The following is a 13,402-nucleotide window of genomic DNA, read 5'->3' on the forward strand; positions in this document are numbered from 1 at the left end:
AATCGTCTCACAACCCGACCTGTAGGTTGGGAACCACTGGACTTAACTAACTGGATGTAGCTTAGTTAACACTAGCTCCACCTCGAGCAGCTACAACATTAAAGTGTAAATGTAAAAATGCATTAGTCAAGTGGCGAACGAGTACTTTTAAACTTTGCATTTAGCTGATGGGACGTTTTTACTTTTATTTAAATAGAATTTAAATAAATGACTTTTACTTAGGTAAAAGATCTGAATACTTTTTCCAACTTTTTGTTGCTTGTGATGATGAATAAAACAGGCCCCATCTCCTTTCTTCTCACTCACCACAGTCAGGGGCCATGCAGGTTGTGGTGCGGTGGTCGGGGCCATCACATGGGGCCCCTCCATACTTGCTGGGCTGCAGGACAGTTCTGGTGGAGCGCTGTTGCCCCGTACCACAGCTGGCTGAGCAGGGACTCCACTGGGACCAGCTGGACCACATACAGTCCACTGCAGGAGGAGAGTGAGGATGGTAAAAGAATATAAAGAAACACTTTCATCCAACTGTTACTTCTATTTTCAATTACCTGCTGATGTTAAGCAGCATATGGAAAAAAAATGTGATCTGAAAACTTTTGCTCTGCTCCCCCAGGAAAACAAAATTACAATCACACCAATAATAAATCAGTTTATATTAAAGCCATTCTTTAAGTGCAACATCCTCTGGGAGTTATCCTGAAACAGGCAATGCAAGCAAATCCCCCAAAATCTACAAAGATAACACTAAACTAGAGACAATATTGTAATTTTTCTTTTCTAAAAAGATGATAATCAGACTTAGATTTGGTTTCAGAGAAAGTTAGTAATGTAAAAAGAGTAAAGGGAAAGAAAAAGGCCACAGATAAACAAAATACTTCCTTCTCTTTGAAAGTGGCAGGGTATGTCAGGGGGTCAAAGCTAAATTTCTGTATTCTGTCAACCAGGTTCATAGTGTCATATTTTTATTCAGTATGACTATTGATCATGACAACATTTCAGTCACCAACTCCATTGTAGAAATTTGGGAAATGCAGCCTCTGGTAAGAACGGTGTGGACTGAGGGAAAGACTATGAGCCACCTACAGCGTCCCAAAACAGAACTAACTTCTTGATCAACTTTCAGGCTGACTCCCTCATTGAATCCAATGATGCATGGTCATTTCCACTATGCTAGTGGGAGAAGGGGGCTCGTTTTTAATTTTGCTCTTGTGCATGCTGAGATGTGAGAAGATGGTTCTTGTCTCCAACAGCAAAATAAAGGACATGGTGTGTTTTTAATGATAAAAGGGAGACTAATTGCTCCACAGCTGCTCCACTGTTCAACCACAAAGATTGACAGTGAGCTACTTCCTGTGTTCACTTTCAGTTTACTCAGATGTGTTTGAGGTGATTTTTGATAAGAGAATTTTGGTTTAATTGAATTGATTTTTATTATTTCATTACTTATCCACAATTAATTATTTCTAGTGTCTTTTACTGTTTTTTCTTTTTTTTTTAAAGTTAGTTACAAGGCAAGACATGTTTACATACCTTTGTGCAATCACCATTTAGCAGATGAGCTGTTGTCACATAGTTAAACCTTTGGCCTATTGCGCCTTCGAAACCTGATGAAGCAATGAGTAAAACACATTGCTCTAATCAGTGTGAATAAAAGGTTCTTCATCATATTTATTGTCACTACCACAAACGCCTAATGTTGATTTTTTTCTGACAATGTGATTCTGTTAAATTTAAATCCTACAGAAAGCTGTAGGAGGCATAAACCCAAACTAACTCCATTCTACATTGTTCTTCACAGAGTTTGTGTCCCATAATATCCACCATGAAGGTTTTGATTAACATGCTAACATGACCAGTAGTTATAGTGGACAAAAAAAAAATAACACCCAGGTTGACAGATACTGAATTTCCCATCGAACTATATTTAAACTGCTCTCTGGCATTTTCAAATCCAGACAAGAGAGGAGGCAGGACAAGGATAAAAGGCACTGCTGATCAAATGATGACAGATAAAACACCCAGGTCAAATCACAGAGCTCTTTAGGTCTCTTGAGAGGATGTGAGTGGTTGCACTTTGTGACACTCTTTCTCCCCGCTATCATTCAGCTCTTTCTCCCCCCCTGCTAGTTTAAGATGTTACCGCATGTTTACCAAACAAAAACCCAGTAATAGCTTTCGCAAGCTGTGATCAATGTGACTGTCACTCAGTTATTTGAGCCAACTGCTGTCGCAGCTGTTACTAACTACAGATAGGTTGATATATCTATCATAGTCCTGACAGTTCAACCAAAGATTATTGTTGCTGGCACTTCCATCGCTAAAAGAGAGAGGCCTCTATAAAGTGAAAGAAATGCAGCTGTGACGGAGCATCACTCACCATCACATAGCTCTGAGGTGCAGTTGAACGCTCCACCTTGGCAAACACTGGATAAAATCAGAAAAAAGTCAAGTGACTGAAGTAGGATGTATAATAGTAAAAGGATAGTAAAATAGTTGACTTATTATCTTACTGAACAATGAGACAGCAAACTAATCATCATGTCACACAACCGAGCCTATCAGACTATATTAAATGAGTATGAAACCACTGAGGAAGATAAAATGACTTACGGCATGTCTGCTGCAGGCCAGACTATCTGTTACAGCAGATATCATGGTACCAAACTGGTTTGTTGTTGAGTGCATAGTTTGACTGAGACAATGAAATTCAACTCTGATGGTGTTTCACAACATGTTCAAAAATTAACTCAAAAGGTGATTTGAGTAGCTTTTTTAATTTCAAAATATCAGTGTCACATTAATTTGTGATATCTTTCATCATAAATAAATCAGTCCAGGATAAACCTGAGTGTCACTGCTTGTCGTCGTTAAAACCACAGTTTTGCATATTCTCTCAGGGATAGTTTATTAATTCTATATTTTGCTTGAAGGTTTTCGAAAGAATGGTTTTCATAGGACTTTAATTTGTTCTACCGTCTCTTGAGCGACATGCTGTTAAACTCCTTTTGTGCAATAAAGTAAAAAGGCTTCTTTCAAAATCCATTCTCTCCAAGTAGAAAAGCTGAGAATAATGTGGCATTGTTATAGTAGAGAAAAACATTTTAGAGAGGAACATTTTAGAGAGGAGGAAGGGGTAGATGTGTGCACAAAGTGTCTGACTTAAAGGCTGCAGTTTGATTCCCATCTACTGACAAGCAATGTTGACTTTTCTGAAGCAGGACCACGATCGACCCCTAAACTTAACCAAGCAGTTTTATTTGCCTAAACTTAAATAAACTTGAACCACCATGGTAGAAGACCAGAGTGGTAATGCTAATATAGGCTGTTTTGGAAGCTGACTCATGTCTTGACAATGATGATTATGATAATATAGTTTTTTTTACTACTGAGATTAAAATGTTGCATGTGGGACTTTAAATGTTTTTCACAGACTGAGCATATTTGAAGTATTTCAGTAACATGTCATAGTAAAGTCATCTGTGTGTATTATCAGTGGTGCATGTTGTATCTTTCATTCAGAAAATTAAACTAAAAGAGATTAATAATTGTACAGTACAAAAGCTAGACAGATATGGGACATAAAAAAATAACAGTCACATACTGTACTAAAATGATATAAATAAAAGACCCGATGAAGAATTGACTCAAATAAAGAAACAAACAGGTTGTATTACTCAGAAATGATTTCATTAAAAACATATCGAAAGCTATTTTTTTTTTTTTAGATATTGCCTGAGGAACACATGATGCTGCATGTACCGTGTGAACTGATGACAATCTAAATGAATCAGTTCAGGAGGGAATGCTCTCACTGCACGGCAGACTATGCATTACAACACACACCTACAGCAATTAATCACAAGGTAAATTATTGTCTGTTTCATGTGGACATTTAATCTGCTTTCAATAATAGAATCGGGCGCCTGGGAGGACAGTTAGATTGATGAAGAAGCACAGCCACTGTTCAAATGTGCCACGATGTTCTTTACAAGGGATGAATGAATACACACATTAATATGCAGGGAAAGACAAGTGTCTGAGGAAATAAAAAACTGAGGCACTGGTGAGGAAAAAATAAACAAAAAACTTTGAACCACCTCACTGTAAATGTCTCAATAAAAGAAATTTAAATTAGTGCAGTGGTCTCTCAGTGAAAGTCAGGTTCAAGTTCAGTGACCACACTCAGCCATACCTCCCTATCCACCCCGTTTATTAAGAAAATGCACTTTATATTTTTATGAAGTAGAGTTTCATTTCAGTTTCTCTTCCCCACTGCAGCTTTCCTTTCTATACGCCCTTTCAATACTATTTGCACATTCTCTTTAGAGGCAAATCTTTTTTCTGACAAAACCCACATGCTCACGAACTGCATGAACTTTAGTAAATCCAGTAGAACACATGGTCAACCATGCTTATCATATCTGCTCCTGTTCTTTGAGCTCCCCACTCCTAAATGTATGAAGGATTAGAGGCATTCTGAGAGTCAGTTACTGTGCTTCAGTTCAGAGGACGTATTTTCTGAAGTCTGCATAAAGCATTTCCTCATACAACAGGCAGCCGTCTGAAACCTGAATCTGGACAGTATGCTACAGTCCACTGTGTGGAGGTCAGTTGTTTATTGTTTCCTCATTAAGTGGAAAAACCATGTGGCTGTGACATATTTACCGACGATTTGCACTCAGGTGATCAGCTCCCATTGAAAGAGAACATGGTCACAGACCTTACATGTTGATGAGGGCCACCATAATGCTATGTATTATAGGTCTGTGTGATGCTAGATTCTCATTCTGGGAGGAGGCACAGGTTCAGCCTGTCCCCTAATGACCCTCCTTCATGGACCAAATCCACGATCCAGCCTCTGACAGTCAAAGCTACCTCAGCAGGCCAGGTCCAGGCCAGGTGAAGGGCAGTGTGGCTGCTCACAACATGACTATGGTAGTTAAATCAGTGAATGAATAAATGAAAGTGTGTAGTGTATTACCATGTATTGCAGAGGTGCTGAATGGCTGTTCCAGGTGGCAGCAAAGCTTCTGTGATCCCCATGGTGCTAATATTCAAGCTTTGGTAACCAGTCGGCAGGGAGAGCGCTGAACAGGGACAGTTAGCATGGGACACACACAAGCCTCCGTACAACACCTATGAGGAACACAGTGAAACTGTTAAGAATGAGTCCTGCTATCCAACCACACACAGATACACACATACTCACACACAAACAAAAAGGGATGTACAGACTTGTCCAGAGGGGCAGTTGCACCCAGGGGTGCAGGGTCCAAGTAAACACTGAGTGTGTGGCCACAGATCCTCGCAGGTATATGGGCAGGAACCAGAACAGTCACTGAACACCTGCCCGCTGGGACACTCTGCAACACACATACACAAATAAACATCCAATGAATTGCATCATGTCTCATATAAAGTTCAGTACACAGACAAGTGTATGTTTTTTTTTCTCTGTGCATATTTTGCAGTCTGTGTCTGCAGAACAGATTAGCTCAGATACATCTGAGGTCACACCTTTGACTGCAAATCACTATAAATACACTCAATGAAAATACCACTTATGAGTTGCTTGGTAACCACTATTTAACTATAATTCAAGAATTATATTGCTCTGCGGATAGATAATATGGAAATGTGCTATATTTACTATATTTACACATTCAATATGGTGTGTGTGTGTGTGTGTGTGCGTGTGTGTGTGTGTGTGTGTGTGTTACCAGGCAGGCAGCTGTCTGTGTTACAGACAGTGTGCTGTTCAAGTGGTCCAACACAGGCCATGCCACCAGGTTCTGTCTCTCTAAGGACTGTCTTGTTCCGTGTTGACAACCCACCACCACATGTAGCACTGCACTCACTCCAGGGTGACCACTCGCTCAACAAACAGCCCACTGGAGAGAGGGAGGGAGGATGAAGATGGAGGTTTTACAGGTGAATTCCTAGAAAACCTTTGTCAAGTTATAGTTTACATTTTGCATTTGGGCATGTGCTCTGTCTCAGACCTGGACATGATGACAGGTCACAGCTCTCTGTCCGTGAGGTTTCAGCACAGGGAGGGCCACCCTCTTTTTCCTGGCAGAGGCGTGTCCTTGTCCTCTGGCCTCGCCCACAGGAAGTTGAGCAAATGCTCCATGGGCTCCAGGGTTCGTACACGGGGCAGGGAAGCTTGGTGCACACCAGAGTGCCATTCTCACACACACTGCAGACACAGGGTGTTTGGAGAGGTGAGATAAAAACTTGATCTAATGCTTAGAGGAGAAGTAAGGTATCTAATTTGTAGAGGCAAGAAAAGGCCATAAAGTCTGAAAGTCATCAGAGCTGGTGAGACACGCTCCACTAATATTACAGATCAATTTGGACAAACTTTTTCGAACAAATCATTGTAATTTTAGCCTTTCACTTTCCAAAAATTAAAAATCAAACAAAGATTGTTCTCACCAGGTGTTACAGTCCACGGTAAGCTCCTCTTTAGGGATGAACTCCAGTGTCCCGTTACCTGATGGGATACCACAGCGACACTCCGTCATTGGCACACAGTGACCGTCCTGCAACAGTTGTCCATTCGGACACCGACAACCTGAGACAAAAGAAAGACGGAAATAAAAGAAATAGGAAAATAGAGAAACAGATACTGTGTTTTTTATTTAGAAGAATCTACTGTTTGCTTAAGGGCTCAGATTTACCTGCATGACAGGCTCCTTGCAGACACTGAACATGCTCCCATAGGTCAGTGCAGCTGCGAGGGCACTGATTGGCACAGCTCTCTTGGTACATCCGTCCCCTATCCTCACAGCGCTCACCTAGGAAACAGGAAAACAATTCATTCAGGCAAAGCTCACTGCATATGCTGTAAAACTTGTTTTACATTTTCGTGAAATTTTTGCCTTTATTTGATAGATGCTGGAAAGATGGCGCAGTAGAATAGGTCTTTTTCTCATGACCCACAAATTGCTGGTAAGATTCTAACTGCCTTTAAGTCTACCTGAGTTTAAAATAAAGGATCGTTGTACCTGGGCAGAGCCCTGTGTTGCAGCTCTGGCTCTGGGTCTGTTGGCTCTTACAGCTGGGTCCCAAAGGAAAGGCCAAGGGCCGCCTGAAGCGCTGCCTCACTCCACCGCTGCATGGCTCCGCACAGGCCGTCCAGGCACTCCACACACTCCACTGACACAGATCTATAAGAGTAGAGTGATTATCACCAGCCTCAAGTCTATTTTCATCCTAATTATAATGATTGTAATTATCATGATGGCTGCTGTGATAGCTGTAATTGTTGTCTTCTCTTCTGATGATTCTCATTATCATCAACAATAACAGAAGTGTGTTTACTGTTTATAGACTTATGTACAGGCTTCTTTGAGCTGATGAGATTTCTGATTTATACGTTAGAGATGAAAAGTTTGTACTATTTATTCAGAGTAAATAAAATCTTTGTTCATCTTCACTCAGCAGCTCAATGATCTGGATCCACTATAATGAAATACCAGACTTCAAATACTTGACATGCAAATCAAACCTAAGGTCCATTGGGCATGGCAGTAATGCAGAGCTATTCCCATTCATATCCAAAGGGGAAGGGCTGAGGAGAATGGAGGACTGATAGGACTGAGCTCAGGATGAATCATTCGTTGCTCAGACGACACCCAAACCAATCGACTTCATACGTCCCCACAGAAACATGGACGTTTAACTCTTCCTTTCTTCAAATCCCTTTTCCATTCTCATTCCTTTGGGGAATAATGAGAATGGGGCAGTGGGGATGCACAATAACATTTTTCACTGTGAATACTGATTGCAAGCGCTTAAACTGTCCACTGATGGTATTTATCAATCTACACCGGCAGCAGTGAAGTGACACACAATAAATATCCACACAGAAACCAGTGGGATCCTGGTACCACACTTTTTAGATTTTAATTAGAGATTCTGCGTTGTCAGAAACCTGGTCATTCTTTTCTGTTTACGATGCATCAAACTGATGATGAATCTGCCAAAATTCACTCTAACTGAACAAAGATAAAAACATAAATAATTGTTATTGGTGCCAAAGAAGGACAACTTAAAATCAGTGGTGTAATGATAAAGATAAAGAACCAAGCGAGAAATCTCAGTGTAGTCAAAAACCTACATTTTAAAATCCATATGAAGCTAATCACAAAAATCAGCCTACTATCATTATAATAAATATGGTAAGAAGTAAAGAATCAGTGTCTCAGAAAGACAGAGGAAGAACTTGCTCTTATCTTCAGTTGACTGCTGTACAGGTCTCTCTGACAAGTGGATCAGACAGCTGCAGCTTATTCCTTCCTCAGACCAAGAATATGAATCACATCAGTCCAGTTCTCAGACCACTGAACTGGTTTCCTGTGTGCCAAATTACTTGCTTTAAAATACTATATAGATACACTATATATATAATAACATAGCACTGAATGGTGCTAATCAAAGAGAAGCAGCATTCAGTTTTTAGGCAGCACATCTCTGCTTCATCTCTCTGTTTCAATATAAGGTTGAAGAGTTTTTATTTGCTTCTGCTTTTTGAAATTAAATTTGAAGACATTTATTCATATCTTTCACAGCACTCCTATTTATTCTGCTTTATTCGATTTTCTTTTATTAATCTTTATTTTATTCTATAAATCCTCTTTAGATGTGTCTCTTTATGCTGACTCCAGTCTCTAATACAAAATACCATCTCTTTATGTCTTATGTAAAGTACTTTTGAATTGTCTTGTTAAACGATGCTACACAAATAAATTTGACTTTGAGTCTACTCATATTTCAAGTCAAGTCAATCCAGAGTCATTTCATCACCACAGTAACTGTCACAGTCACTCTGACCCAATCTGTAATTCATGTTTTTGATGATGCCATGCCATGCCTAGATGCCATGCCTGTCTAGCTCTGACTAGTTCACTGGGTTGTCTGCATGAAATCTTTTGTTGGGAGCAAAGTGTCATATTGTTGCAATAAGCTGAGGGGAACTGAGATGGAGCCAAACTGCCCAATTCATTATTTTCTCTCACTGTGAAGTTAAAGAAGGAACTGGAGCCTGACGAAGGCAGCATGAGGAACTGTTTGCATTTCTGGGCGAAGATAAGAGTGAACAGTTACCTTTACAGATGTTAGCATCTGGACAGAGCCTCTCCTCTACCAGCGGTCCTGGACATTGGCTCTGCTCCTCCTCTCTAGAGACTGGAAGACCAGAATCAAGGTCCAAACAGGCCCGGAAACGTCTCTGAATTGAAACCATTTTAGTGCCACTGATAACCCCCCCTTGGAGAGTGCTGTGCTGCAGGGATGAGGAGGGCACACAGGGAGAGCAGGCAGTCCACTCTGACCACTCGCTGCTGATGACTGAAAGAAGGAAAGACAGAGGCAGGGTACCAGGATGAAGGAGTTATTCAAGATGGAGCTCTTTTCATTACTCTGATTACTCTGCTTTCTTACCTTCACACTCTCTCATGTCACACTGCAAAGTCCCATCATGGCAAAGGCTAGAGGACAGAATAGCCAAGAAACAGATTAGCAATATGCCAGAATGAGTCAAAGATCCCAGATGACGTAAAATAGATAAACGGATAAGTTGTGAATGAGTAAATAGTGATTAAAACCAAGACCAGCATGAACAATGAAGATGCAGCACAGACATAAGTGTAGCGATGGCAAAAGTCCCTTATTATGTATTTATCCTATATTCATGCAGTGTTTGGCACAGCTGCCTGAAATGATGCAAGAGTGCTGTTACAGACACCATTATTTTTTATAGCACGGCTCTAACCAGGTACTGCAGCCTATGGTGACCGTGGCCCCCTGAGGGACAGTAACAGGTGTAGGTGGTTGTCCTGGAGCTTGGTGCTGCAGGTGGACGCAGCCACATTCCTCTGGAGGAACACAGCTCCCGTTCTGCTGCAGCAGGCCCTGGAGGGGAAAGGAAGAAAATGGCTCAGTGTTAGCTGAAAAGTATAATGCTTTATGAATATACAGTATATGAATCTGTTGATAAATGTATTTGAATAACTGTATATACAAGGAAAAAAACCCAATTATTAAACATAATTTAAAAGTAATCCATTGCTGTTAAATGAATTATGGTTACTTGTGTTTTACACCTCCAGTAATCTGCCTTCTATTCCATATTTCATTATCTCCCCTCCCCTCTGCTGTATGGGCGTATCATCAGTCTATCAGAGGGGTCTTCAGGTTTTTGTAATAAATCATAGCTGGAAGCTCAGAAACTGGGCCAAACAACATTATAAAATTGTCATCACAGCTCATATCAAAGTGATGTATTAACAACAATATGTAGCACAGAATATTACACTTTCTGAAGTCATAGCAGTACATCTTTGCCCTGGTCTCGTACAGCTGGATAAATACCTTTGATGTGACATTAGAGCTGTTGCTGTCTACTTGTCCAGCCAAAGCCCAGTTTTACATTGATTAAAGTTAAACTGGTATTTCAGCTATTTCAGCTATTTCCACATACAGATTGCAATGCTTTCAGAATCATGTTTCCAAAATGTTTGTCACTTCCTAATTACAAATATATTTAAAAGCTCTACATCACAAATATAAAGTTTGTAATAACTGTTAGGACAAGGGACTTTTAGTGCCAGAAAGACTGTTAGAATAATATCTAAATATAGAGTGTGCACTGCAATGTGTGTGTGGAACATATCCAAAGAAGAAATATCACATTATGTGACAAATTTGATTAAATTGGGCGTCCAAATGACCAGCAATCAAGAATGTGCCTTTAGGTTTACAGTATCAAGATTAGGCACAACTGCCATCATAGTTTTAGGGTTAGGGTTAGTTTTGACATTGTTAGAATGACCCAGTTCACTTTATTGAGAGTAAAAAAAGTGTTACTTCTTCTTCCTGTATATATGATAAAGTAAACTAGGACTAATGAAAAATTTACCTGTGGGCAGTAGCAGCCTGGTATACACTCCCTGACCCCTAAACACAGATCTCCCTGGGCCTGCAGTGCACACTGCTTCTCGCAGGGCGCACCACAGTCTGAGTACACGAAGGGGGCTTCACAGTCTACAAACAGGAACACAACACAAGAAATGACTGTAGTTCCTGTACATTATCAACATGTACAAAGTCCCACGCACAGACACACACACTCACCATCACATTGACTTTGGCTGCATGCCCTGCTCTGTGTTTCAACAGGAGTGCACTGTTGCCCCCTGGTGGCTGGGGAGAGAGCTACACGGTAGCGCTGCTGCCTCTGAGACACACAGGAGCACTGAGACCAAACACTCCACTGCGACATGGGACAGCCTGGAGAAAAAAAACAAATCAACAAGTCTGGTGCAGCACACAGGTTTAAACAAACACTTCATGGTATTTGTGAAGCACCACTTGAACGTGTACTCATGTGAATCAATGTATATATGTAATGTAATTGATCTATTCACACACCAAATATTAGGTTATCCTCCTTTACAATTAATGTAAGATTGGCATTAACAACTAAACTACAGTTAAAGCAGAGACACAAATTCAGTTAGTAACCATAATGATCTGACACTAACAACTATAAATAGACCACTAGTATCAAATCAATCATTGCATTATCAAGACAGTCAATTTGTAGACTTCCTGTTGTAAATATTGGGATTAAAACCTAAATTGAGTTAGGTTTATTCTATATATGGACCTTCTTGGTTACATGTTTAATATTATCTGATACAGATGAAATGTCAGATCATTGTAATCGTACTTCCTAAATTGTCTATTTAGGAGCTTCTACTTTGTGCATGCCTGTGCACCTGATATCATGTTGGGATGTGTATACCTCAAGCACTCATTGTATTGTATTCACTAATAGCTAACACACTATATTCAATTGTTTACTGCAGCAATAATAAATGTAAGAGTCAGGCACCAGTTAATACCCCCCCTCCCGTTGTTGTGATTTCTCACACACATAAATATTTCATATCATGAGACAAAACATCCACACACTGCACTGACAGCTCCCAGCAAATTTAATTTAACAGAGCATCATCTAACAGAGAACTTCATCAGGCACTGTCAGAAAGAGCGTTTTACAAATAGGATCACACAGAAAAACATTAACAGTGCAGCGCACACACTGATTTCTGCTATTTGACTGTCAGGTTTCAGTTTACCAAGCTGACCACTGAGAGTTGTGTCTGTTTGTACCTGGACAGGGCTGTTTGTAACAAAGCTGGGTCTCCTCTGTGTTCCTCTCAGCCTCGATCTCAGTGGGACATGCTGCATCACCCCCTTCCTCACACACACACACCCTGCGCCGTGTGACAGACCCCGCACCACAGGTCCGGGAACATGGTGACCATGGTGACCAGGGGCAAAGGTCATCTGGAGTCAAGGAGTTAATACAATCAGAGCAAATATGATCTGTGTTTTACGTCATGTTTTACTGACGTTCTTCTTTTCCAGGATTGCACATAGAGTACATACAATATAGAAATGTTATCACTAGAAATCATGTGTCTGTTTTTTGGTAATATACCAATGAATACTGTGAAATTGTGGCATTTCTGAGTGCATACAAACCCAGACAGGGCGGGGTACGACACTCCTGGATTTCTCTCTCTGGCCCACTGCAGTGAGACCCATTGTTTCGTGGTGGGGGGTTGATGCAGGCACGGGTTCGAACCTGTGTCCCCTTTCCACAGGTCACTGAGCAGTCGGACCAAACTGACCAGGGGGTCCAACCACCATCCACTGACAACAACACACAAAACTTGGTCATATGAAATGTATTTTTGCCAAACAATCTGGCTGCATGCCAGTCAAAAGTTTGTTGCATGCCAAAATCTGGCATGCAATCTGTTTCTTTATTCTCTATATTCCTTTTTTTCTTTTTTCTTTCTTTTTTAACTAAATGAGTACATACTGCAGTTTAACACATTTAGGCTCGCTTCATTTCCTCCGTCTTTTAAAATAAATGGAGTGACCCACCTCTGCAGTCAATGTCTTGGCAGTAATCTCCCTCTGGGGTACATGTGCTAGGAGACAAAATAAATGAGAAAGTACTTCGAGTGCAAACCCTTTATCAGGCAAACATTATTTTCATCTTTGTTTGTTTTAATCCATCTCACCATTGTTTACACTCTCCCTGTAGCCAGGTGTCCCCCACAGTGAGTTCCTGGTTGTGATGGAGACAGAGGGGCGGGCAGGATCCTGGGTCGCAGGATTTATGCTGGACTTCCTCAAAGTGGCAATCTGCTCCTTCAGTCTCTGGGATCAGAGACCTGACACACAACAGTGACACAAAAAGTACAAATGTATTGCTACTTTACTCTATATTTCAATTTACAACCTTTTTAATAATAATTTTTAAATTATAATATTTAATATATTTATTTTTAATATATATTTAATAATAATTAATAAT

The 13,402-nt window shown here is 40.4% G+C and overlaps 1 protein-coding gene across 1 annotated transcript in view; it reads right to left on the minus strand.

Annotated features, from left to right (window-relative positions):
- sspo (SCO-spondin) overlaps window positions 1–13,402 on the minus strand; it is a 71,318-nt gene that overhangs the window by 13,491 nt on the left and 44,425 nt on the right. The window contains 16 exon segments of the mRNA XM_087174742.1: window positions 2,378–2,424; window positions 4,982–5,136; window positions 5,236–5,363; window positions 6,003–6,199; window positions 6,439–6,577; window positions 6,684–6,800; window positions 7,011–7,172; window positions 9,112–9,354; window positions 9,448–9,494; window positions 9,779–9,968; window positions 10,996–11,049; window positions 11,140–11,295; window positions 12,184–12,360; window positions 12,559–12,729; window positions 12,967–13,013; window positions 13,107–13,259. Coding sequence (XP_087030868.1) covers window positions 2,378–2,424; window positions 4,982–5,136; window positions 5,236–5,363; window positions 6,003–6,199; window positions 6,439–6,577; window positions 6,684–6,800; window positions 7,011–7,172; window positions 9,112–9,354; window positions 9,448–9,494; window positions 9,779–9,968; window positions 10,996–11,049; window positions 11,140–11,295; window positions 12,184–12,360; window positions 12,559–12,729; window positions 12,967–13,013; window positions 13,107–13,259 — 2,183 coding nt within the window.

Source organism: Seriola lalandi, unplaced genomic scaffold (genome assembly GCF_002814215.2).
Source record: "Seriola lalandi dorsalis isolate HSWRI2012SDOR001 ecotype SW California unplaced genomic scaffold, Sedor1 jcf7180002054378, whole genome shotgun sequence".
NCBI lineage: Eukaryota > Metazoa > Chordata > Actinopteri > Carangiformes > Carangidae > Seriola > Seriola lalandi.